The following is a 27,239-nucleotide window of genomic DNA, read 5'->3' as shown; positions in this document are numbered from 1 at the left end:
CAGATGACAGCCTCCAATTAGCCAAGGCTCAACAAAACTCTGGTTTTGGTTGCTACTTTTAGAAAAACAGGTATCAATGTTACTTGAAATTTTAGGAGAAAAACCTAAAATGGCCTCCTGTGCCTAGAGCCAGTAGCAGAAAGTCCTGGGTGCAGGAGGGGGTGCTGCTGGTGAGGTGCCAGGCAGAGCGAGGCCGGGCAAGGAAGCCTGCAGGACAGATGTACCTCTTTCAGCTTCTTGGCCCAGGGCTTCTGTGCCTTCCGAAAGCCGTCCTCGGCTTCCTTGGTCTCCTTGAAGCTGCCCATCATCTGCTTGTGAAAGGCTTCCTTCTGCCAGTTCTTGATCTTCTCGAAGTCATCGTTCATTAGCGAGGCCTTCACCTCGAGGTGCAGCTCACTCACCCTCTCTGCCTCGGACATGAAGGCCATCCAGGCCTTCTCCACGGTCCCGTACTGGGGCCCTGCACAGGGGAGAAAAGCTGTGGGTCACTCAGCGCGGGGCATGGTGGGGTCTCCTCTGCTCACACCTTGGCTGTTCCATGTGGGCATTTAGACCACAGAGGGTTTCCTTTCGGGGTTTCAGATATTTTTCTCTCAGGGACTCTGTGCCTTTTTCAGTTCCTGAAGCTGAATTTGCTTTGCCACTCGTGTTAGGAAAATTGGGGTATTACATCCCTTTCCTTTATTTTTATTTTTATTTTTTGAGATGGAGTTTTGCTCTTGTTGCCCCGGCTGGAGTGCAGTGGCGCGATCTTGGCTCACTGCAAACTCTGTCTCCCGGGTTCAAGTGATTCTCCTGCCTCAGCCTCCCAAGTAGGGGATTACAGGCGCCCGCCGCCATGCCCGGCTAAATTTTTGTATTTTTAGCAGAGACGGGGTTTCACCATGTTGGCCAGGCTGATCTCAAACTCCTGACCTCAGGTGATCCACTCGCCTCAGCCTCCCAAAGTGCAGGGATTACAGGCGTGAGCCACTGCGTCTGGCCATGCCTTTCCTTTATTTAAAGCCACTGAACTCTTTAAAAACTCCAATTTCCACATCTTAGAAGTCTTAATTTACTTAACAGTGGCCAAAGAAGGGGGGACCTTCTGAAGTGAGCAGACGCTTCTCCCAGGTTTTGGGCACCCATCCACATCATGCCAACGCTTCTCCTGGCGTGGCTCCTATCTGCCCTGCTTGGCCCTTGGCTAGACCTGTGCTGCCTCCCTTTGCAGGACCGCGTTCATTCACTCCCAGAAAGAGCCTGGCTCTGAGCACAAGCTCGAGAACACTGGAATGAAGACTGTCCCCTCAGCAGAATGGAAGCCCATCCTGCAGGAGGCAGGAGAGGAGGAAGCAGGAGCCTGCTCTGGACCAGAGCTTTGTAAACCTCAAGCTCTAACTGACAGCTGGATCCCGGGAGAGGGGCTGGAGCAGGTGGAAATGAAATGATGACAGTGCCACCGACCGAGGGAGCAGACCTACCCCAGGCCCCTCCTCCACCACGTGCCTGCTCCACAGCCTGGGCACACACCCTGCCCTAAGGACTAGGCTAAGCCCACACACACAACCCGTGTCAGCATGACGGGAAAGGACAGGCAACTGGACTAGACCTGGTTCGCCTGGGGCCTGGCTCCCCAGTTGGCTCGTGAGGACAGCTGGTCAGCACAGGAGAGCCTGCCCCAAAACACACCTTGAGAAACCCGTGCTGCTCTGCTTCTGTGCCGGAAAGCCTGTAATCAGTCAAGCTCCCCCTTCACTGCTGGGAAGTGTGTTCTAAACACGGCCCCTGTCCACACAACAGTGGCAGTGATGAAGATGCAGAAGCTTCTGAGCTTTTCGGTGGGGACAGAAGGGGTGAAACCTCCGCCATATAGCACCTATAATTATTCCCTTAAAATTTAAACTCAGAAAGACTGCCAGGTGTTGCCAGCTAGTCTTATCTGACCTGCTACATGGCCAAGTTTAAAAATAAATGGCTCTCTGTGTTAGAAACCAAGGTGCCGAGCAGCAAGGCCTCCCACAGGATAGGAACTTACCCGAGCTCTCAGTTAACTCGGCAAGGGCAAGTGTATCCTATGGATGACAAGGGCTGTAGTCCTGTGTCCCCGAGGAAAGCGGACAAAAGTTCACGGAGCCTGTGCCTGCTGGTGATGGACACTAATGCTCCCCATAAAAATCACACCCTGCTCTGGAACTGGGAAATGCACTCTTGCCCCAATCTTAAAGGACGGAAAACTGGCATAGAGAGGGTCACAACGTGCCCAGAGCCCGTAGCTGGGGCATAGCTGCCTCCAGGCCACAGGACCTGTGCCGGGGCCTCCCTACCCTTCTCCACAAGCTGCCTCCAGCGCCGGGCCCACTCAGTGAGCTGCTGCGCGTACGCCTTCTCGATGCGTGCCCGCTCATGCAGGCAGTTCATGAGGTCGCTGCACAGGCGGTGGCCATCGTCGATCCGCTTCACAGTCCGCTTGTAGTTCCCGACCTAGGAGACACAACTAGCTGGGAGGCAGGGGGCTTGGGGCAGCCTGTCCTTGGCTGCTGCACAAATGGCCTCCATGCCAACCAGGCCCTGATGTGCCCCTGGGGTCACGTTTACCACAACCCACTCCCAGAGTTTGAAAGGCAGCCCGTGTAGTTAATCAACCTCTCTATTTTTATTATTAATGAGATCATACACATCAGGGAACGGGGGCTTCTCAATGTTCTTTAGGTTGGGTACCAAGCAGAAACTGGGCCGTGGGTCAGGAAGGGAGGCTGACTGGCTCAGGAAGGGCTATCATGGAAGAAGGGGCGGGGCTGAGGATACCTATAAGAGCACCTCATGCAGACTGAGAAGCTGGGTCCGGCTTCCTGGAGTAGGTGACATCTAACCAAAGCCTTCTGCTTTGATGTCATCCATCCTGTGCTGGGTTATTACTTCCCAATCATAGCCGTAAAAACTTTTCCACTTCCTGAGCACCTACCATGTGCCAGGCAACCTGCTAGGTGTTTTATACCCCCAAATATTGTCTCCCCAACCTAGTAGGAATAAGTGTCCCCATTTTACAGATGAGGAAACAAAGGCTTAGAGAAGTTACATGGTTAGTCAAGATCCTGCAGCCACAGTGGCTAGGCTCGAGTTGAAGGCATTTGTGTTTTTTTTTTTTTGAGACAGTCTCACTGTCATCAGGCTGGAGTGCAGTGGCGCGATCTCGGCTCACTGCAACCTCCGCCTCCCAGGTTCAAGCGATTCTTCTGTCTCAGTCTCCTGCCTCCTGAGTAGCTGGGACTACAGGCACGCATGCCATCACACCCAGCTAATTTTTGTATTTTTAATGGAGACAGGGTTTCACCATGTTGGCCAGGATGGTCTCCATCTCCTGACCTTGTGATCCGCCTGCGTCAGCTTCCCAAAACGCTGGAATTACAGGTGTGAGCCACCACGCTCGGCCCAAAGGCAGTTTTTCAAAGCGTTCCAGGTAGGACTGTCTTGATGGCAAAGGTTTTGCAGGGCTAAGCTGAGTTTTGACTGCCTTTTTTCGCATATGAAAAGAGAAACTAGTTCATCTAAGTTATAAGTATTAAAAGAGTAACTGAGGAAATGTTAATGGCTAATTTGGGGTGAAAATGAAAATGTTTGCTATGTTTCATTCTTTGAGCTGCTGGCTTGAAAGGATACAGTCACTGATAACTTGAGCACCCAAAGGAAATATGACAGAAAGATGATCTCTTTTCAGCCTTTTTCTCCCATTGCCTTCAAAAATCTTAGTCAACCCCTTGTCAGTTTTACCTTTTCTAAAATCTCTTTGCCTGGCCCTGCAGAGATGGGTAAGGGGAGGGAAAGGGGCTGCAGCATCTGGAGGAAGGGCTGTCCCTGAGGCTGAGCTAGATGGGCTGAGAACCAGAATCCTTGTGAACAGTAAAGACCCCTGGAAGGTGGTTAGCCTGGGCAGCCTTCTACAGAGGCAGATGAGACTTCCGGCTCTGCTCATTCCCTCCGAAGACCTCCCCCGGCAAGGCTGGCAGCTCGTCTGCTCGTCAAAACACGAGCTGAACCTGAGCGTCCACTCCATACTCGAGCAGCTCCTATGAGGAAGTCGAAAGCGAGCATTTTCACAGCTCACTGGAAGTGACATTATGTGGTAGCTTCCCTTAAAATGAGGCCTTACTGTCATTTTGAAATTGACAGCAGGACGAAAAAAAATACCCAACAAGCGACTTAGTATCGCCGAGCTGGTGGTAGAAGGAGCTGAGGTAACACAGCCCTAACTTAGCCTTGACAGTTGACATGAAGCCACGACCCAGAGCTGGTTTTCATCTGTCTATTACCAACAGTATTCAAATTGGTAATCAACATCAAATCATGTATTTTGGCTCTCTTGAAACCTGCTTACCTCTCTGATTTTCAGAACCCTTGGTTAAAGCTTTAGGGAAAAGAAAAGGATATTTCTTAACAAGTCACATGTTGGTACCACCCATCGGCACACACAGGAGCTGCAACACACATTTACACGACAACTCTTGAAACCTGGAAAGCCGCGATGAATACAGGAAGAATGTTTCCGTAAGTACACATCTTAGGTTTCCATGTAAGCTCCCAGTTGGTCCTAGAGGCTGCAGAGGAGGCTGTGCTGGTCCTGTGACCACTGCTGGGGACAAGAGGCAAGCTCTGAGCACAGAGCCAATGGGAGAAGGGGAGTATGCCAAACAGCTGGGATCAAGGCACCCCAGCAACACCGGCCGTGCTGTCCTGTTAATGAAACGGCTGTGTGGTGGCTCGTGACAGGCCATCACTGCAAGTCTCTATCGCCATAAACCACCAGGGACAGAGCAATGTGGCCTTCCCACTTCCCTGGGCAAAGCACTGCAGTCATCCCGGGAGCAGAGTTACTGCCGGCTGTTTCTCTAGGTTGACATGGAATCTACACACAGGCAAAACTGCCCACTACAGGGTACACTTAGATGAGTGTGAACAAACATACACCACTGTCTACCGTCTCCACAGCAAGGAACAGGACACTTCCATCTCTCATGCAGTGCCTTTGTACCCCCTTGCAGCCCCATCGCCTCCCCACACAGCCCCCAGCAACCACAGACATGATTTCTGCCCCTTTTCCAGGATGGCAAGGATATTTGGAATACACAGTATGCAGCCTGGCTTTTGAGACTGGCCTCTGTTACCCACCATAATGCTTCTGAGACTGATCCATGTTGCTGTCTATGTTAGAAGTTCATTCTTTCTTACTGCTAAGCAGTATCCTATTGTGTAGTTATACCACTATTTTGTTTATCCATTCTTCCTGTTAAAGGCTGCTTGGGTCATTTTCAGTTTGGGGTAATTATGAATAAAGAAGCTATAACGTTCATCTATTGGTCTTTTGTGGGGACATATACTTTCATGTCTCTTGGGTGAATACCTAGGAGTGGAAATGTCACATGGCACATGTACGTTTAACCAAAGTGCCAAACTGCTATCCAAAGTGACTGTGCCACTGTGCATTGCCATCAGCAACGTATGAGAGTTCCCCATCCTGCATGCTTCCAGCACTTAGTATTGTCAGGGTATTTTGTTCTGTTATTTTTAGCCATTCTACTTAGTGTAGCAATATTGCATTGTGATTTTAATTTGCATCTTTTTAAAGTCTAATAATACTGAAAATCTTTTCTTATGACTATTTGCCATCTGTATGCCTTCTTGACTAAAGTTTGTTCCTTTTTTTTCTGAGACAGGGTCTTGCTTTGTTGCCCAGGCTAGAGTGCAATGCCACAATCATGGCTCACTGCAGCCTTAACCTCCCAGGCTCAAGTGATCCTCCCACCTCAGCCTCCAGAGTAGCTGGAACTACAGGTGCGCACCACCACACCTGGCTAATTTTTGTAATTTTTGCAGAGATGGGGTTTTGCCATGTTGCCCAGGCTGGTCTTGAATTCCTGGGCTCAAGCGATCCTCCCACCTTGGCCTCCCAAAGTGTTGGGATTACATGTGTAAGCCACAGCGCCTGGCCTGTTTCCTTTTTAATACATTTTTTTAAAAAATCAAAGGTATAACAATGACTTGTTTTTAAAATGCAAGAAAATTAATTTTCAAATATTTAACAAATCAATCATACATTAAAATCAGCACATATATAGTTAACTATTTCTGCTCTATCAGTTTTGTAATTAAAGAGCTCTCTTCTACTTTTTCAAAACATGAGCTTGTTTTGGGACAGCCAAATAGCAGAAAACTTTAGGTAGAAACTGAATATAAGCATGCTTTCTTCCAAACATATTAATTGTGATATTAATGGCTTCATTCACAAAATCCTCATTTTTGAACCAGGTATGAAGCTATGTATCTAACTTCCTCTAAATTCAGGCTCACTCCACTCAGAAACTAAGCTACTAAAGACAAATGCTCAGCATACATGTGTCTGGACGTCCCTTCACTCCCCTGAGGGACTGCCTGGCAGACGGAGGGCCAAGCATGTTCCTACTGAGGGACTCAGCGCTTGGGCACAGGGCACTGGAACTAGGGCACTGGGAGGAGGGGGTGAGAGGTATCCTGAAGGCAATATCCAAAGGGCATCTTCAAGGACAGGTAGGAGGCTGCCCAGATTAAAGGTGAGGCCAGGGAAATAATTCCAGGCACAGGGAATAGCACCGGCAAAAGGAAGGTGTGTCCACATGGCGACCCTGGGGCCCTGAGAGAAGTCGGCTGGGAATGGAACACAGAACACAGGGAGCGACCGGCAATGAGGGAGGGCAGACGCTGAGAAACTGGGAGGGTTAGGCCTGCATCCTGAAAGGCATCAGGCTTGGGGACTGGTGGGGCTCAGAAGGCTGGCAGGGGTGGGGACATCCTGGAAGGAAGGATTGGGAGCAGCCTCCAAAGAATGGGGCTGCCCAGTGGAACCCAGGGCAGGCGAGCCAAAAAAGGGAGCTGCCCACTCTCCAGGTGGCGGATGTGGGGACAGAGGTCGTGGGATCCCTGGCTCCCAGACAGGCTTCTCTGCATACAACATCCCCGCCTTCTCCAGGTTGTGCCCACCTTGGGAAAGAGAACCTCCTTTCTTTTTTTTTTTTTTCTTAAGACAGAGTTTCACTCTTATTGCCCAGGCTGGAGTACAATGGTGCGATCTCAGCTCACCACAACCTCTGCCTCCTCAGTTCAAGCGATTCTCCTGCCTCAGCCTCCCAAGTAGCTGGGATTACAGACATGTGCCACCACGCCCGGCTAATTTTGTATTTTTAGTAGAGACGGGGTTTCTCCATGTTGGTCAGGCTGGTCTCAAACTTCCAACCTCAGGTGATCTGCCCACCTCAGCCTCCCAAAGTGCTGGGATTACAGGCGTGAGGCACTGTGCCCGGCCAAGAACCTCCTTTCTAGGGTACTCCGGAGGCCGCTCTCCTGCCTCCCAGGGATGGGCCTTGGGGGCCACATCTCTCACAATCGAGCTCTGCCTCCAAGGAATCCACTCCCTTCCCCATGCCCTTCCCTGAGCCCAGGACTCGCCCTGCTGCCTGCCCTCCTCCAGGCCGCACTCACAACCTCTCAGTGAGCCCGGCTTCTAATCGTTCCTCTGAGAACCCAGTGTCAGCCAAGCCTCAGTTTTAAAGTCAGCTAGGATGAGGTGGGGGCTGGAATCTCAACCATCCCTGTGCAGAAACATCCGTGCAATCAGGAGCAGAGAAAGGGGCTCTACCTGAAACCCAGTGGCTTGTCACAGGCATGCTGAGGGGACTATCCGAAGAGGCCACGTCAGCTCCTCCATCCTGCATGCATCTGTTGTGAAGAGTCCAGAGGTGCCTTTCACAAGGATGCTGGGGAAAGTCTGCTGTGCAGACACAGGACCATGCCAAGCTCTGTGGTGCTCTCAACCCCTAACACCTTCAGACTCTGGGCCCTAAGAGGGTGTGGACCTGTGTCTTTCTAATCCACCACTCTTTCTCCATTGCTTTCCACAGGATCTACCACACAGCAGGCACCCCATAAAAATGTGAGGTAAAGCCATAACATGACCAGAAGAAAATGTACGTGAATACCTTTGTGACTTAGGGTGGGGCTCCTTCAACAAAACTGTTCTTTTTCTTTTTTTTTGAGACGGAGTCTAGCTCTGTTGCCCAAGCTGGAGTACAGTGGTGCGATCTCGGCTCACTGCAACCTCTGCCTCCCGGGTTCAAGCAATTTTCCTGCCTCAGCCTCCCGAGTAGCTGGGATGACAGCACGAAGGGCACACAGAGATGTCCCGTACGTGGGTACCCAGAGGCACGCGCCTGAGAACAGCAAGGCAGCTCTATGCCTGTAGACTGCAGTCATTAGAGAGTGGGAAAGGCCAAGTGTGGGCAGAGGTGGGTGTACAGCACCCTTTACTGGATATCCTGGTGGAAGAGACTGGGCAGGCCTCTATGCACAACCAGGCAGCCATTCAGCCATGAAGCATGCACGCGCCCTACAATGACCCGGCAGCTTCATTCCGGGCTTACATCCCCACAGAAATGTTCCTTTGGGTCCCAGGACAGGTAGGGGGCCTCTCCCTGGGGGATGCACAGGTAAGCACAGGGCCCAGCAGTGCAGGAGAAAGAAGGATGTGCACGACTACGCCGACACACTGACCCAGAACAGAATGATGTGGGGCATGATGCCATTTACATCAATTAAGAATGTGTGCACATGAAGTAGGGGTGCGAAGTTTATGACAGCAGATGCTAACAAAAGCTGTAACATTAGAAATGGGGAGGGGGCCTAGGTATCAACTGCAGGTGGAGAAATGGAAACAGGAACGGTATTGATGAGCAAGTCCCCCTCCTACCTGCCCCCATCCCAGCTCTCTGTGAAGTCCTGGCTCCTTTTCCCCACGGAGGCTTCCCTGATGCAGCCTGTCCTTGCTGGAGCACCAGCGTGGAGCACCAACCCAGTTTACACCATCCGCACCCACAGACAGGGGAGACTCGTCTGAGGACTCCTGCCATCTGGTCCAGCTGGGGGCCATGATGGCCCTTCCGAATACCGTCCCCATGCCCCTCGGGTCACAGCTCGTCTCAAAATTGCCTCGAGCACATTAGCCTCACTTCCCTGGCTAGACTGCAAGCCTCCCGGCAACAGGTATCACACACTGAGTGATTTTCACTAGCGACGGCATCCTAATAGAGCATGCCCACACTTGGCCAGGCAGGGTACTGACAGTTTTACATGCCACCCCACTTAATCTTGTGACAGTGCTGGCCAGGGGATACTATTAATGTCTATTTTTAAAAATTAAATTAAATTTTATTATTTGAGAGAAGGGTCTCACTCTATTGCCCAGGCTGGAGTGCAGTGGCACATCACAGAGGCGCGACCTTCCTGTCTAAAGCGATCCTCCTGCCTCAGCCTCTGAGTAGGTGGGACCACAGGTATGTACCACTACACCTGGCTAATTTTTTCTATTTTTTGTAGAGACAGGTTCTTACTATGTTGCCAGGGCTGATTTCAAACTCCTAGGCTCAAGCAATCCTCCCAACATGACCTCCCAAAGTGCTGGGATTACAAGCATGAGCCACTGCACCTGACCTAGTGTCCCTATTTTACAGAAAAGGAAACTGGAGTTTGAAGAGATGCAGTCACTCATGGTCATGCAATAGAAAGAGAGGCCACCTGCCCAAACCTCCCTCAGGCCAGGATCAGAGCTGGTGTAAACTGAGACTTATCAGGTCAACATGAGATGGTGCATGTGCTTCCAGCCAGCCCTGTGGACTCCAGCAAGTCACAAACAGAATTCCAGACTCCAAGCAGCACACACAGGCCCTGCTCCTGTCCCCACTATATGCCAACGAAGTTCCCAGGAACCCCAAGCCTGTAAACTACTAGGACCGGTTGCCGAGGATGAGCTTGATTTTAACCTCAGGATGATCTTCCCCTTTAATCTGTGGCCCTGAAGGCCCAAAAGCACCACAATTGCTCCCTCTGCACCCTGGAGAGGAAGGGCCAAGGGTGGCCAGCTGTGCCAAGCTGACGTACAGAAGAGCTCCTGGGCCGGGCGCGGTGGCTCAAGCCTGTAATCCCAGCACTTTGGGAGGCCGAGACGGGCGGATCACAAGGTCAGGAGATCGAGACCATCCTGGCTAACACGGTGAAACCCCGTCTCTACTAAAAATACAAGAAAAATTAGCCGGGCGAGGTGGCGGGCGCCTGTAGTCCCAGCTACTCGGGAGGCTGAGGCAGGAGAATGGCGTGAACCCGGGGGGGCGGAGCTTGCAGTGAGCCGAGATCGCGCTACTGCACTCCAGCCTGGGGCACAGAGCAAGACTCCGTCTCAAAAAAAAAAAAAAAAAAAAAGAAGAGCTCCTGGTGGCACCCCTCTCCAGGCAAGAACCAGAGTCAAATGTTTTATCCAAAACTGACCAAGTATGCCAAGAAGCTCTAGCATCTCCTCTGCCAGCCTGGCAGACAAGGACGAGGCAACTCTTTAGGAATTCCTTAATTCCAATTCTGTAGCTGGCAACAAGACGGGCAAAATGCTTTCAATATCTTGTTCAAATCCATCAGATTTCCCAGCCCTAACAAGACCTCCTTCCCTTCACTTGCTCTCATGAGGGAAGCAGCACAGATCTGGCCCTGCCCCGAAATGTGTAACTTTGTACAAGTCCCTCTCCATATATTTCTGTCCTTTCAGTTGTCAGGCAGAGTCAGAGCTATTCCTGTGAGGACCAAATGGCCCAGGATAGGAGGAGTTCACACTGCAGGGTAGGTTTCTTCCTAGCCAGCTGTGCTCTCCACCTGCCACGGCGATCGCCTGACAAGACCGAACTTCTTGCTCAGCCATTTCTTCATCCTGTCTGGGGGTTGGGGTGGGGGGTGAGGTGAGCCTTCACAATTCCAGGGTTTCTGATTGAAGATGATGTTGACGGTTCCTGGCACATCTGAGCAGCTCTGGGTCAAATATTTGACTCTGGTGCCATGGGCTTGCCTACAGGGGCACCACCAGGGCTTCCTCCTTCCCTGGCTCAGCTCAGACCAGCTGGCTCGCCCCCGGCCCTTCCTCTCCAGGGTGCAGAGGGAGCAGTTTCCAGTCTGTTGATGCCACCAGCTGCCTGGCTCCCCACTGAAGCATTCATCACTCCATTTCTGAGGGTCTGGCAACACCCTCTTGCCACTGAGAGGTATTTAAGGAACATCCACTGTGTGTGAAGGGCCACGAGGCCTTAGGGATATAGTGGTGAACAAACTGCCATTGGACTGTCCCTCATGGAACTTCTGGCCAGAAAAATAATGCAATGAGGCAGTGACACTTTCTGAGAAGGAACACTCTGGGTGGTCAGGGCTGCCTGGAGGAAACGATGTTTGAGGCAGTAGCTGAAGGCAGCTCTGAGGCAAGGCCGCTTTCTCACAGCTGAGGAAAATGCCATGAGGCCCACGGAGAGCAAGATGGGGGCTCTGCTGCCCTGGGACACCTCCCCCACAGCTCACCCCTCTCCCGGTGAACATGTGCTGTTCCATGCCAAAATGCGTCAAAATAGTGGGTTCTGAGGGCAACTACTATGTCTCTATATGTCTCCATCATCCATGCCAGGCAGAGAGAGGACACCCTATCTTCTCAGAGCCCCAATGGTGCTGGGAGATGGGATTTCCATTCCCCCTGGAAAGGAAGGGACTGAGAAGTTGCTGAGACCTCAGAGGCACGGCCAACGAAACAACTCATGATCCTTTATCTATCAGTTCTTTTTTTTTTTTGAGACGGAGTCTTGCTCTGTCGTCCAGGCTGGAGTTCAGTGGTGCATCTCGGCTCACTGCAACCTCCGCCTCCTGGGTTCAAGTGATTCTCCTGCCTCAGCCTCCCAAGTAGCTGGGATTACAGGTGTGCGCCACCATGCCTGGCTAATTTTTGTATTTTTAGTAGAGACAGGGCTTCGCCATGTTGGCCAGGCTGCTCTTAAACTCCTGACCTCAAGTGATCCACTGGCCTCAGTCTCCCAGTGTTGGATTACAGGCGTGAGCCACCACGCCCAGGCTATTTATCAGTTCTTAATCCTGCGAGTCACACGAGCTCTCTCCATGGTAGCTAAAAGGAATCAACTCTCAGCGTGTCATCAGCCAGTAACTTCATGGCCAGCAGAAGAGCAGCTCCCGGCGCTTCTGCCACATTCCTGAGAGAGTCACGTAAGCACAGGCAGCTGCAGGAACTCACCGGGCCTTCACTGCAGCTACAAAGCTTTCAGGGAAATCCAGGGCCTGAGTTAGTTTATCCCTAAGCAACCCGTGCCCCAGGCAGCTAGCGGGGGCTCCTGGACTGAGTCCCTTCTCCTCAGGACTGTGCCTTGCAGAGTCACTACCTCTCACCCACCTTCCCTGGGGAGGGTGTGCGTGTGCCTGGCAAATGTTTTATCCTGTACACAACTGGAGGCGTCCCCATGGTGACAGCTTCAGGCAACTTTCTTCCAACCTATCCTAACCCCTATGCTGAGTCCTCCTTTCCAAACGGGGATGACTGTTGATATTAGGGTTGTGAAATCTATGATGTGTGTTTGAAAACACCAAAGAGTAACAGGTGTCCTTGAAATATTATCAAGTCTGTGCCTTGCTTTCAGGTGCCAAACTGCAATTTCCACATCCTCATTTCTATGGGATTCCACTCGTCCTGGTCCCCAAACTTCCTACCAGCTCGTCCACCACTGGACTCCCAACTTGTCTCAGCCCTGGAATGTAGGCCCTAGGAATTCCATACTTCGGTGCTACCTTGAACCACAAGCTCAGACTAACATCTAACCTCACTGGGGATCCCCATCTGCAAATGAGGTGATGCTATTTACCTTGCAGGCCCCAAGAGGGTTAGAGATTCAGAATCGCCTTGAGTCTGATCTGCAATCTCAGCTTGATTCTGACCCAGCACTGGTCCTGTCCTTTCCTTGGGGCCTCACTTCTGTCTCATCTTGGGGTTTTCAGTTCTTGCCCCCAACACTGACTGGCCGTATCCTCTGTTTCTGAAACCTGTATCCTCAAGAACAAAGCTAAAGAAAATGGAGCTCACTACCCTGAAAGCACTCCTCGCTGTTTGATTATTTAAAACCACAAATCCCAGATTTCAACAACCTTAAAGACCCACTGAGTTATGAATCTCTAACTGAAATGTTCAAAACGACAAAATAAAAAATAGATGACACAGAAACCCAGAAATTGCAATTTTTAGATCCTAACTCCAAAGGCAGAACACATAAGATAAATAACGTAGAGTGGAAGGATGTGTTTACGCAAAGTTGTGTTGAACTGAACTCTTCCTCGAGGTCGTTGGCCAGGTTCCCCATGCTCTGCTCCCTTGGTGCGTGTTACAGACATCGAGAAGGCCCTGCAACACCCTACATGGCGTTCACATGCGCAGCATATGCCACCCTGTGTGCCATAGCCCCCAAGACCCCACCCTGGAGCCCTGGGTCTCTGGGAAGACAGGCACTGCTCACTTGCCTTCAGCTGAGCACCCAGCAAGTGGCAGGAATTTGGTCCGTGGCTGCTGCTTTTGCTCTCTCTCACTCCTCAGGGATGCACCCCCACTGACGCAGGCATCACCTTGCTGGAAGAGCCGCCATGGCGAGGTCACCTGCCCGGTCCCTAAGCTCGCTGAAGACCCGAGGCTTTTGGCAGAATCCCCGAGGCACCCCCTGACTGACGGGGAGTGTGAGACATCCAAAACTGGCTCGACCCCTAAGGTCCAAAGCCGATGATCTAGTGGGGAAACTGCCAGCTGGGAAAAGGTGGAGGAGCAATTCTTCCAGGAAGCCTCCCCGCCTCCTTCCGTTCCTTCCTCTCCCCAGTTTGGTGCTTCCACAGCCCCCCATACCGCACTCCAGTCTACCTCCACCCTGGCCCTAGCCCCCTGTACCTGAATCCTGTTTACTTCATGACTCCTGTAACCCTACCAGTCCCCGCTACTGGAATGTGGGCTCCTCTCCCCATCTCGGTACCTGGGCACCCCAGCTCTGCCCCCCTGCATGTGCCCAGCTCAAACAACTGTTTATCCACACGTCTCCATGGAGCTAAGCCACCAGTCTAACGAGAACTACAGACCCCACCTGCTTTAAAATGAAAGGAGATTTGTTACTGAGAGGAAAAACAGGTCTCTTAAACAGTTTTAAAAAGTTACTCTGACACCACTGAAATCAAACAAGAAAATAAAATTTTATCTTCATCTACAGAAATGCACAAAAAAAAAGTTTTAAATTTTATCTCCAGAAGACAAGCTTCTTGACAGCACAAAACCCCAAAGTGCTAAATTCCCTCAACACAAAACCAAAGAACTCTTTCTCTGCATTTAGAATGATGGCATAGGCCGGGCGCGGTGGCTCAAGCCTGTAATCCCAGCACTTTGGGAGGCCGAGGCGGGTGGATCACGAGGTCAGGAGATCGAGACCATCCTGGCTAACATGGTGAAACCCCGTCTCTACTAAAAATACAAAAAAACTAGCCGGGCGTGGTGGTGGGCGCCTGTAGTCCCAGCTACTCGGAGGCTGAGGCAGGAGAATGGCGTGAACCTGGGAGGCGGAGCTTGCAGTGAGCCGAGATCGCGCCACTGCACTCCAGCCTGGGTGACACAGTGCGAGACTCCGTCTCAAAAAAAAAAAAAAAAAAAAAAAAAAAATAGAATGATGGCATTTAGACGGGGGGAGACAGGTCTGCCTGCACAACAGAAGGAAAGGTGACCTCACTCATACTCATCCACCTTTTCCTGTCTCCGCATGTGCAATGCTCCCGTGTGTGGCTGCAGAAGTGGTAAGTGTAGAGAGGATGCTCAGAGACCACTCAGGCTCGGGAGTCATCTAGACTTGGCCCCGCCATGCAGGTGTTCTGTGACCTCAGACAAGATAAACTCTGGGTGTCAACAGGCTCAATGGTCCGCTGGCCCAGGGCCCAACTACCAGCAAGAGCCATCCCTGGCCTGGGCCTGACCTGTGACGGTGCACCCCAAATTCTGCTTTCTCTTCTTCCACTAAAAGTGGAACCTGATTTTTCCCAGTATCGGGAATGACTGAGCACACAGGCCGAAGACAATGTTGTAGATGTCATACATGAAAGAGCTGAAAACAAAATGACAGATTCGACGGCCTGTGGCAGCCAGCCAAAATAAACTGCCCGGCTGGCTCCCTGCAGTGCTCCTGGGTGGATGGGTAAAGGGGACTGATGCTGGCCGGGGCTGGTCCCCGCCCTGTTTGCCCTGCACGCGGGAAGCTGCCTATGGGAACCAGGCCACTTCTGCAGCTACCGGAACCCAGCAGGCGAGGCTCCTGTGAGAGCTTCAGTCATATCTACCTGACCACCCACCGCCACCCTCTCCTTCAAGTATGTAAGTCCCTCCCATGTGCTGTGCATGGCACCAGGCCCTGGCAACACCAGCCAAGCAGGGCCTCCCTGCTCCTGCCGAGCTAGGGGACAGTGGCCACGGACAGCGATGGCAGCAGTGCTGAAAACTGTCCAAGGGAAATGGCAGTCACTTGTGGAACTGTCTTGTGCTGCTGCTGGCCTGTGAGCTCCAAGAGGACAAGGGACTGTCCCTGTCACATTCACCTCTGTGTCCCAGTCCCAAGCTCAGGCCAGCCATGAGCCTGACTGACTGATCAAGGGGGACAAAGGACGGCTTGGTTAAAACCCATCACATCATGAGAAAAAGAAAAAACTCCATTACTGGGTAGAGATTGGGCAGCAAAGGTTGCTTTCTGCTCTAATCTCAATGTCAAAGTCTGTCCAATGTTGACTTCTGTCTTTGCTTAGCTTGTGTATTCTAAACTGTGAAAACCACCTATTTAAAAACACCTAATTCTGAAGAGTCACGAGGTTCAGGGTCAGCCAAACTTCACCAAGACAAAGGCAGCTCACATGTCGAGGGCCCTGATCTGCCCCATAGGACAACAAGGTCTATCTGAATCATAATGGGAATGTCCACTATAGCTCAGGGGGAGGGTCACCCACCTAAGAAGGGCAGGATCTTAGGAAAACTATTTTCTCACGGGCTTAGAAGAAATTCACGTCAATACAACTCATTCCTGAAAAAGGTAGGTATACAGCGCTCTGAAGAGCGGGCTGCAGCAGCCCGTTCAGAAATCCCAGAATCGCCAAATGCCATCAGAAACGCAACTCTCCCCAAAATAAGGATAGCCTTAAACGAAGATTATGCAACATACACCATGTCTACATTTTGTGTGTAACATTGGGGTAGGAAAAAAAGTTTTTGCCAAAAGAGAAAAAAAGTATCACACACAATTCTAGCCTCTTGGTGGGTGTTCTCTGTAATTCTTACAACCATCCTGGAAGTAGGAAATTAGCAATGCCATGTTACAGCCTAGGAAATGCTGGAGAGCACACGGGAAGACTGCCCAAGCCTGCCCAGAGCGGTCAGGGGCCACACCAGGCAGGTCACAGATCTCTGGGGATGGGAGCCTGGGGTCGCTCAGCTTGGCTACAGCCCGGGGCAGAGCTTCTCAGGAAGAGCCAGTGAGTCCAGCTGGCTGTCAACACATGCTCATGTCTTGGCCATGCGAAAGAGTATGCTTCTATTTGAGGGGTGATGCAGAAAACTGAAGCTTCCCAGCAGGGCAGGGAGCTGTCCAATCTGCTTTTCTCGATGGGCTACCTAGCAGTGGGGTGGAGACTGAGGAGTTGATGCCTTAATCCTTGCTCATGGTTCAGCAGATACCAGTTCGGTGAAAAGAAAGAATTAATGGTAATTTTTTTTTTTTTTTTGAGACGGAGTCTGGCTCTGTCACCCAGGCTGGAGTGTAGCGGCCGGATCTCAGCTCACTGCAAGCTCCGCCTCCCGGGTTCATGCCATTCTCCGGCCTCAGCCTCCCGAGTAGCTGGGACTACAGGCGCCCGCCACCTCGCCCGGCTAGTTTTTTGTATTTTTTAGTAGAGACAGGGTTTCACCGTGTTAGCCAGGGTGGTCTCGATCTCCTGACCTCGTGATCCGCCCGTCTCGGCCTCCCAAAGTGCTGGGATTACAGGCTTGAGCCACCGCGCCCGGCCAAATGGTAATTTTTAGAAACTTTAGTGAAACTAAAGTTTAGTGGATCACTAACCTTCTAGGAGCCATGTCTGAGCATGGTGAGGTGATAATTAAGCTGATGCACACCCTGTCCCGAGGAGCCCATGGCTGTGGGCACACCGCTCCCGCAGGGCTGAGACAGGCAGGCCACCACAGGGAAAAGTCCGTCGGGGTCGGTGTGTGGAGGCGGCTGGACAGCAGACAGAGCCGGTCACTGCTGCTGAGCACGAGGTGGTATTGTCGTTCGCTCACTTCGTGCTTGTGCTCAGGGCACTGCTCAGCCGCCTCCTTACTGCTCTGGCTCTAGGAGGCCCGAGGCTGTGCTCTCATTTAGGGTGCCCAGGACTTAGCCCAGGGCCTGGGTCATGGCAGCTTCTAAATATGTGTCCTATAAAATTGGTATGGAAGGATGGGGAAAGTATCGCTCCACATGGACAACGAAGATGAAGGTGTTATCACACGATGAGCTGTCCTGCAGTGCTAGAGTCTGAGAGAAACCAGCCCGACTGAGAGCGAGTTACAAACAACCTACTGGGAGCGCCTTCCTGGCAGGGAACGGTAAATGTTGAGTCACGTGCCAACTCTTCGGGGCTAACATTCCCAGAATATTTGACACAAGATACTTACGTTCTCTTCATCTCCCCAAATATTCTTCTCAGGGGCTCTTTGTGCCCATAAGATAGTGCAGAGAGGTCAGACCCAGCCTGGCTTCATCCAGGAGATCTGAGCTCTAAATGCACGGCCAGCTGACAGCTGTGCAGAAATCCCGTCTCTGGGGAGCTTTTGTTCAGGCAGACTCAGGCTCCAGTTCCTAAAATAAGTGGCGTCTGCCCTCCTAGCCTGGCCCCCAAGGAGCCCTCCAAGATGCAGGCAGCGGCTCTCAGCCCTGCTGGGGACAGACCTGTCATCCTGTTCCCAGAGCCCACTGAGGGCAAGGGAGGCCAGGAAGCACCGGTGACACTTGAAAAGTCCCATGGCCCACAGCCTAGGCCCTTTGTACACCAGCTCCTAGAACCAAAGAGAAGGCCTGGAAGCAGTGCCCAGAAGCGGAGAGGCAGGAGGAGGGCCACTGGGCTCCTGCAAGAAGTCAGGAAAACTTGCCAGAAGCAGCCAAGCTTCCATACCCTGCTGTGAAGCCTGTGGGCAGACCAGACCAGGCTCTGACTTGCTGAGGGAGCGACCCACCTGGGGAACTGTCTCCACCTGGCCCTGCCACTGTAATCCCACACGACTTCCCATCTTGCTCCAAAACTGGCCCTTAGCACCAAAAAGGTCAAGGTCCTCAGCACTCTGTAAGACCACACTCATTCAGGCTCCAGACTTGGTTCCAACCTGGAATGCCATCCCCTCTACTTGTTTCCAATTCTTGGCCCAACCCTACTCAGCCACAGGCCTCCTCGCTGCCCAGCAGACCATGTCACTGAGAGGCAGAGCTTGGGGTGGTCCCTCCTGCTCTCATACTCCATAAGCATCTTCTTTGTGGGAACTGGATCCCCTCTCCTCTCTTCCTCTTTTTTTTCCCCCTATATCTACAGGGTTGGGGAATGCAGGAGGTACTCCTTCCAAATACGCATTAAATAGCTCTATTCAGCATCATGTCCCTGTGGGTAACCTCTCCTCCCACAGGTCAGTATGGGTTCCTTCATTTGTCTAGTAAGCATCCGAGTGCAGCAATGTCCCTGGCCCATGCTGCCTTTCCTGCTCCTTCCCCCATGGCAACCCCAGCAAATCGTGCAGCACCTGGCATGATGAACTGCCTAGTGTCTACCTTATTCCTGTAAATGTCACAGCCAAAGGCTCCTGGAGGACAGGGCCACACAGAAGATGGCTCTGGAGTGACATATTCCAGTTAACACCTTTTGGTGGGAAGGAGTAAAATTAAACACAAAAAACTTTTTCACCTCAAGACCACAAGGCTTTCTTTGGAAAAGTGTCCTTCCATGGGAAAGAGGAACTTGCCATCTGCCTGGGAAGATGTGCAGTTGGCAGTGTGCCCCTGAGTCTCTCAGATCCCAGCAGGCCACCACTGAGCAGTCGCTCCGCCACTCAGCGAACATCCATCATGGAGGAGGCGGACCACCACAGCGCTGTGGGGCTGACAGCGGCTGAAGAGTAATTTCAGGGACAGCATCACAAGCTGAGCAGAGCCCGCCTGAGCGTTTTCAGGCAAAAGGAGATGTTCTTGACTACTGACATTATTGCGGTTGAGAATTTAACAGGGAGCATAAGAGCTTAATTACTGGGCTTGTTAAAGCTACTTGATATAATATATGCTGACAATATACACTGGCAACGTTCACCTAAATGTTTTTAACAAGCAGCTGAAGACTTCTGTAACAGCACTATATTCAGCTACAGTTTAGCTCTTTTCCCAGCAGTTTCTGCCACCAAGTGGTAACGAAGACAATGCCACCAAGGGCACCACAGGAACAGACATTGACTGTGTGCACCGACTCCCTCAGTTCCCATGTCAGAGGGAAGGACCCCCACCAGCCTTGCCCCCACACCCTAAAACACTTAACGTTTATTCATTCTTTTAACCCTTACAATACTAGGATGTGGGTACCGTTATTACCCCCATCTTATAGATTGGGAAATGAAGGCAAAAAAAAATCAGTAACTTGCCCAAAGCCATACACAGGAAGTAAGTGATCAGGCCAGCAGTCAAACCCAGACCTCCTGGTTCCAAAGCAATGTCTTCACCTGTCCCCATTGCCTCTCCCCACCTATCCCTCACAAGGAAGGGCCTTTTGAGTGTGCTTGTCCTGTGTGCACCATCACCAAGCTCAAGGCAGGGAATGATTGATGCCAACCAGCAATGTCACTACAGTTACAAAAAAGAAGCTCCCCATAACTGGAAACGTTTCTATCTATAGTTTTGGATCAGTGTTGAGAACAAGGGCCTGCACTTCTGAAGGCCAGCGAGCTCACAGGAAGGCTCTGCACAGCTGCTGCTGGCTCCATGAGTGCTCCTGCACTAACGAGGCCACAGCTTCTCTGGGGGGGGGCCAGCCAGTGGGACCTGACTACTAGAACCTGTATCTGCAGGTGGGGGCAGAGGCAGTCCTGAATTCTAGCACTGTTCCAGGGGCACCTCCAAACCACGTCTTGTAACTACTGGTTCTGACACAGCTTCATCTAGTTTCACGGCCAACCTCCTGGCATGCTGTGACATGGGGCTGGCGACCTGTTTGACTGTCACTCTTGGTGTCTTAAGTGAAATATTTCCCAGGCAGATATGCCTCTCCAGCTGCTGAAATTTGAGCTGGGTGCCCCCCTCACCCCTCCAGAAGGATGCCACCAGCCAAGGGGTGGCAGCAGAGAGGGCCTGCATGCTCTGTGCCTTTCCACATTTACTTCTGCTGTGGCAGAAGCCAGCTCCTGGAGGGCAGGGACTTGGTCTGCCACATCCCTTGCCTAGCACACTGTAGGTACTCAGTTAACACATAATTTTAACAAAGGTATTCGGCTAAAAGTCGATGATCTTTTGTCCAATACATAGGGGAAAAATGTGTTGACAGAATTTTGAGCTTCTTGTCCATCTTTTTTTAAACTTGGGCAACTGTGATCACTTGTCTATGTCACAGTATCTATCACTGATCATTTGTTCATAAAATGACTTCATGCTAGTCCCCAGCAAACACCAGGGCATCACCCTCATCTCTTCTACTACTGGAGCCTCCTGTGTCACAGAAGCATCCACGTGGGTGCTGCCATCCATGTTCTTATCTTGTCCTGGCAGCCCTCCTTAGAGGCCAACAGTATCCCCCACTTCACAGATGAAGATCGCAAGGCTCAGATCAGTTGAGCAACTTGCCCAAAGTCACACAGCCAGCATCAGCACAGCTGGAATCAGAGCTCAGAGTTTTCTAACTGCAAAGCCTCCTTTTCTTTCTTTTTTTTTTGAGACCGAGTCTTGCTCTGTTGCCCAGGCTGGAGTGCAGTGGCACAGTCTTGGCTCACTGCAACCTCCGCCTTCTGGGTTCAAGCAATTCCCCTGCCTCAGCCTCCCAAATAGCTGGGGTTACAGGTGCCTGCCACCACGCCCGGCTAATTTTTTGTATTTTAGTAGAGATGGGGTTTCACCATGTTGGCCAGGCTGATCTTGAACTCCTGACCTCATGATCTACCCGCCTCGGCCTCCCAAAGTGCTGGGATTACAGGCGTGAGCCACCGCTCCCAGCCATGCAAAGCCTCTTTCCATGAAGGCCAGGAAAGCTCCAGGGATTTTGCCACACGGACAAAATTAGACCAAAAATTGACCTCCTATAGTCCTAGCTGCTCACTAGGCTGAGGTGGGAGGATGGCTTGAGCCCAGGAGATCAAGGCTTCAGTGAGCCATGATGGTGCTACTGCACTCCAGCCTGCGCTCTCAAGACCTCAACTGTTTAAAAAAAAAAAAAAAAAAAAAAGATGGACTTTCCATTAACTAGCAGGCAGGAAAAGTAAGTGGGACTCAGGAACAATGCCCTCCGCCCCCACAAAAAAAACACAAAATAATCTAATCAGGAAGAGAGCCACTCACAGGTACAAACTGGCAGCAGATGCTCAAACAAGTTTGAAGGCGTTTGGGCCTCTGGCCACTTGCCTGTGCTGTCTAGCGTGATGTCAAATCACAGCCCTCCGTGTTTCTACATAAAACTCAACAGTAAAGTGCCTCATAGGATAAGCTGAGCAATTAGCATCTGTCTCTCCCACCCACATCATGGCAAACATAAAAAGGAAGGTGATCGCCAAGACCTTTCATAAACACCCCTAATCTCTTTAAGTATCAGACTTTCCTAGCAAGGTAAGTTTACTGCCTTCGATGATGGCTAAGGCATACCTGAACTGCCTAAGAACAAGTGTCCACACCTTTTCTGCTACTATCTAGGTCTGACTACAAATCCCTGGCTGGTTTTGGGGTATGTTCACCTCATTTCCCAACCTCCACCAAAAAAACCAAAGGGCCTGCCAGACACTGTTGGCCTGGCCACTTCATTCACTGGAAGAAAGCAGGTGCATTACCTCCCAGAAGCTGTCGCTGGACACTTCTACTCCAACGGAGTCATCATACGTGACAGACATTTCTTCAAAGGCTGAGGGAGCAGCAAAGTATACTTAGTCAGGGATCAACTTCGGATGCTCAAAATCTGTAGACAAACCTATGAACGAAAAACATATATCATAGTGGTTTTTAAATGCCCAAGGTAAAGAAACAAGTCATCTCTATTTCACAACTTCCCATTTCTAATCACTGCCTTCAGTACCGGGTGGTCTATAATATTTCCTTTAGGTGGGAGAAAGCCAGTAGACTCTAACCAACTCTGGGCGGATATGTGTATGTCTGTGTGTGCATGGTGGGTGATGGGGGCAGGGGGTGCCTGTGTGTAAAATCAGGCAGAGCCCCTGGATCTTTGGGCTAGCCCATCCCAGCCTACTCTACCTAACTGGTAGGGCTAGGACCTGGGATAAAACATGAGTGGAGGCCATCCCACCTGTGACACCCGACTCCCCTCTCCAGAGTGTCTACCACATTCCACTTGTGTTGAGCACCGTCCCCACTCAACTCCACCTTTACTGACTCAGCCACTGAAGCCCCAAATTCAGACCAGTTTATTCTGACACTGTGTGTGGCTCAGCTGGAAAGCTAAATGGATCACTTCTGAGAAACAGATTCAGCAATCTACAATCTAGGCAAGGGTAAAGGTGGCAATTATTTCCCCTGCTGGAGGGAAGAAACTGAAAGACTCCCATAAGCACAAACCACACCTTGCTAGTGTGATGACCTGTCCACAGCCAAGATGAAACTGTCTGACTTTTTGGTAAAAAGGTGACCCCATCTTTCTTTACCTTACCCTGTGTTCAGAACACACAGCCAGAGATCTGAGACCTTCCTCACTGCCACAGACAACAGTCCAAAGCCTTAGCTTAGCAACAGGAAGGGGTGAGACAGAGTGGCCAACTTGTTTTGAGCACCAACAAGGTGCAAGACTTTGTTCTAGGTCCTGTTCCATATGTTATCACATGACTCTTCATGATTCTCTGTGAGACAATCTGGAATTGTAGTAAGAAACACAGACTCCAGAGTCAGGCTGCCTAGGCTTGAATTCCAGACGCATTACTTATGAGCTGGGCAACAGTGGGCAAGTTACCTACCCTCTCTGTGCCTCGCGTGCCTTATCTGTAAAAGAGAGACAACAGCCGGGCGCAGTCACGCCTGTAATCCCAGCACTTTGGGAGGCCAAGGCGTGCAGATCACCTGAGGTCAGGAGTTCGAGGCCAGCCTGACCAAGACAGAGAAATCCTCTCTCTACTAAAAATATAAAATTAGCTAAGCGTGGTGGCACATGCCTGTAATCCCAGCTACTAGGGAGGCTGAGGCAGGAGAATCGCTTGAACCCAGGAGGTGGAGGTTGCAGTGAGCCGAGATCATGCCATTGCACTCCAGCCTGGGCAACAAGAGCAAAACTCCATCTCAAAAAAAAAAAAGAGACAATAATGGAACCTACAATAGAGAATTGCTGTGAGTCAAATACACACAAGAGCTTAAAACAATACTTGGCCCTTAGTAAGTGCTACGACCTCACTAAGTACCGTTATATACCCTTAGTAAGTGCTATGAACATAGTAAATAATGAATTGTTGCCACTATTATTATTATATAGTAATTATCATTACTATCATTACTTCTGTCTCTATTTTAAAGTCAAGAAAATTGATGTTCAGTAATTTGTCCACGGTTGTCCAAGTAATGGGTGGTGGAGACTAGTATTCGACACCAGCTCTGCCTGCTTGCTAAGGTAATATTCTCTCCATGACATCCAGATGTTTTCCAAAAACAATGTCAAAGTTAAGTAAATCAGGCTTCCCATAACCTACAATTGGATCGCTAATTAAAAGGGCTTAATCTGGTGGATTGCAGAGCTCCTAAAGGTAAAACACTGCTGTGTAGCAAGAGAGACAAAGTCCGCAACAGATAACGGTACTTCAAAGCCAAGTCCTACAAAGACATTGCCGCTGTGAGGAGACAGCTGCAGGACTAAGATGCGTGCACGATCCTAACCAGGCTCTCATGGAGAGAACTCCAGCAAGGGGTTCTCCCACGCTGGTTGGGGCTCTGCTCCATAATCATAGGGGCAGTGTGTCATTTGAACCACTAGGATTCACAAAGGCTGGACAGGCCACTTGGCCTGGGCCCTGATGCCACCTCTCACAGCAATTTTTTCTTTCTTTTTTTGAGGTGGAATCTGGCTCTGTTGCCCAGGCTGGAGTACAGTAGTGCAATCTCAGCTCACTGACACCTCTGCTTCCCAGGTTCAAGCAACTCTAGTGTCTCAGCCTCCCCAGTAGCTGGGATTACAGGCATGCGCCACCATGCTTGGCTAATTTTTGTATTTTCTAGTAGAGATGGGGTTTCCGCCATGTTGGCCAGGCGGTCTCAAACTCCTGACCTCAAGTGATCCACTCACCTTGCCCTCCCAAAGTGCTAGGATTACAGGTGTGAGCCTTTTTTCTATGGACTCCTATGCTACTAGCCAGGGTCCTCCTGGAGTAGCCTCACCCCATGTTTCAGCAGCAGAAAGTTTTCTACCCAGAGCAGCTGGTCTCTGCTCCAGGCTTCTCAGGGAATAGCAGGGCTTTGGGCTCAGGTGAGTCTCAAAGTGGCCCAATCAAGCCGCCAGCTGGGCTGCCTGGCCAGCCATGGGAGAAGCTGCAGTGAAGAGCAGGCCCCTGCTCCGGACTGAGAGGCAGCTTGACACCTGAGCCACTTGGGCAGAGGAATTCAGATTCTGTCTGGAGGCAGCTGTGGTCTTGACGCAGTTTTGCACAAGACTGATTGACGGACTGACTGATTGGTTGACTGACTGACAAAGCGTCTTGTCTGTCATCCAGGCTGGAGTGCAGTGGCATGATCACAGCTCACTGCAGCCTCGAACTCATGGGCTCAAGCAATCCTCTCGTCTCAGCCTCCTGAGTAGTTGGGACTATAGGCACGGGCTACCACACCCAGCTAGTTAAAAAAAAAAAATTTGTGTGTGGAAACTGGGATGTCACTGTTGCCCAGGCTGGTCTCAAACTCCTGGGCTCAAGCGATCCTCCTGCCTTGGCCTCCCAAATTGCTGAGATTACATGAATGAGCCACCACACCGGGCCTAAGATTTAAGAGCCCACTTAAGTGCCAGGAGCCAAGGAGAGGCTCAGCACAGTGGTCAGCCTTTAGGAGTAAGAGCCTGAATCACTGAGCAGAGAGGTAATATAACCAAGATCATGGGTCTGCCAAGGGCATCAGACAGGATATATGCTCTTAGCTGACCAAAAGGAACAAGGAACAACCAGCAAGGGAAAGGGACATTCTCCGGTCACATGGTGGCAGAGCTGGGAAAGGCCCATACTTGTTCACTTTCCTTCTGTCTGGGACCATCTGTCTGGGATCTCATCACAGCACTGTACGCAGCAACAGTGACATCCTATAGAATGCCTTCAGGTGCGGCCGGGCGCGGTGGCTCAAGCCTGTAATCCCAGCACTTTGGGAGGCCGAGACGGGCGGATCACGAGGTCAGGAGATCGAGACCATCCTGGCTAACATGGTGAAACCCTGTCTCTATTAAGAAATACAAAAAACTAGCCGGGCGAGGTGGCGGGCGTCTGTAGTCCCAGCTACTCGGGAGGCTGAGGCCGGAGAATGGCGTGAACCCGGGAGGCGGAGCTTGCAGTGAGCTGAGATCCGGCCACTGCACTCCAGCCCGGGCGACAGAGCGAGACTCCGTCTCAAAAAAAAAAAAAAAAAGAATGCCTTCAGGTGCAACAAGGGACAAGCGTACCCCACGGGCATCTTCTGTGGCCACAGCTCAATCTGTGATGCCATCAGCTCAACTATCCCCATGTGCATTACTTAGAGTTCATCTTAATGCTCAGCCAGCTGCTCCCTGCCACAAATCTGTCACCTCCCAACTTAGACATACTCCAAGATTATATACATCTTTATTAAGTAAAACAGAATTAGGAAGACACATCTCTTTTTATAAAATGGCACAAGGCATTTCAGACCCAATAGAAATGACTTTAGGAAGCTCTGCACCACCACTTCAGTTCTTGAGCTGGAATAATTCATAATCAACTACACTTTCATCTGAACCCTCTAAGCACATCTTATACAAGGTCTCATTGAACTGTGCAGTTAGAATCTAGCAAAGATATCTGAAGCCCTAAGGGGACACTGAGGCAAGGTATAGAAAACCCAAAGAGACAGAGACTGTGAGGGGAAGAAATGAAAGTCTCCTGCCCAAAGAGTCAGTGAGGTAATGCAGATGAGGTGCCCATGGAGAAGGCCTGGGACGGTGGAAGGCGGGAAATCCCAGCTCTACCACAGGCCAGCTGGGTGACCTCAGAAAGCCATATCATTTCTCTGAGCCCCAGTTCCTGAATGTGCTTTACCAGCTCGTTTAATGAGTGAAGGTTAAATGAGATGAAGGTTTCAGTACCCCCAGGTCACAGGCCATGGCAGGGCCTCCCTCAATGGGAGCATTGTCCTTGGTCTGCACCCTGGGCTTCAAAGTGTCCTTGCTACTTCCTTCAGCTCCACAGTCACAAGGAATGCAGGTAAAGGGGAGGACCTGGGGGACAAGAATCTGCACCAAAAAGAAAACCCAACTGATAGTACAACCGTGGCCAAGCTGGGAACTCATTTCTGATGTTCACAGAGCAACAACTTGTTGGGGGGTGGAGGGTGGGGAGGGGGGGCTTGAGCGCAGGCACCGAGCTGAGTTCTCAATGACAACTCCTAAGTCCCCTCTCTCCTGCCCCTGCTCTGGGACATGAGCAGCAGGGGCCCTGTCCAACCACCTCGTCCCTCCCATGGAGCCCCGCACCAGCCTCAGCGTATGGGACTCTCCTGGCTCCCCGCTCTCACCCTGATGAGCCTCCCTTTCCTCTCCCAACCACATTGCACACCTTGCAGTTCGCTCTATGGCTCCTCCCATTCCTCCCAGCACTGATCTGTGGAACTCCCATGACTTCAAACGTCATTCATGTGCAGGGACACACCAGCAGCTCTCAAGAGGCAGCCTCTCAACCCAGTAAGAAGGCGATTTCCTCGCAGGCACGGAGAAGGTCCAGCAGTGACGTTAAGTCACCTGGCACACACCTGACACTCTAAAAGTGATAGCCATTGTTCTTAGAATCACCAGAGCAAGCCACCCAAAGGTTCTGAGAAATGTTGATGACTGAGACTGGATTTGATTTTTGTTTTCCCGTCATTGTTTCTACTGGGAAAAGCACTTTTGGTGAGGCTGCCACCTACCACTGTGACCTT

The 27,239-nt window shown here is 51.0% G+C and overlaps 1 protein-coding gene across 9 annotated transcripts in view; it reads right to left on the bottom strand.

Moving 5' to 3' along the window:
• PACSIN2 (protein kinase C and casein kinase substrate in neurons 2) overlaps positions 1–27,239 on the bottom strand; it is a 146,797-nt gene that overhangs the window by 19,952 nt on the left and 99,606 nt on the right. For all 9 annotated transcript variants that reach the window (XM_009217430.4, XM_009217428.4, XM_009217432.4 and 6 more), the window contains 3 exons: positions 21,953–22,089; positions 2,307–2,463; positions 225–460 (listed from right to left, as the gene is read on the bottom strand). In XM_009217430.4, coding sequence (XP_009215694.1) covers positions 225–460; positions 2,307–2,463; positions 21,953–22,012 — 453 coding nt within the window. In that variant the 5' untranslated portion in view covers positions 22,013–22,089. The remainder of the gene's footprint in view (positions 1–224; positions 461–2,306; positions 2,464–21,952; positions 22,090–27,239) is intronic.

This window comes from Papio anubis, chromosome 16 (assembly GCF_008728515.1).
Source record: "Papio anubis isolate 15944 chromosome 16, Panubis1.0, whole genome shotgun sequence".
Taxonomy (NCBI): Eukaryota; Metazoa; Chordata; class Mammalia; order Primates; family Cercopithecidae; genus Papio; species Papio anubis.
This window is presented reverse-complemented; position numbering and strand designations above follow the sequence as displayed.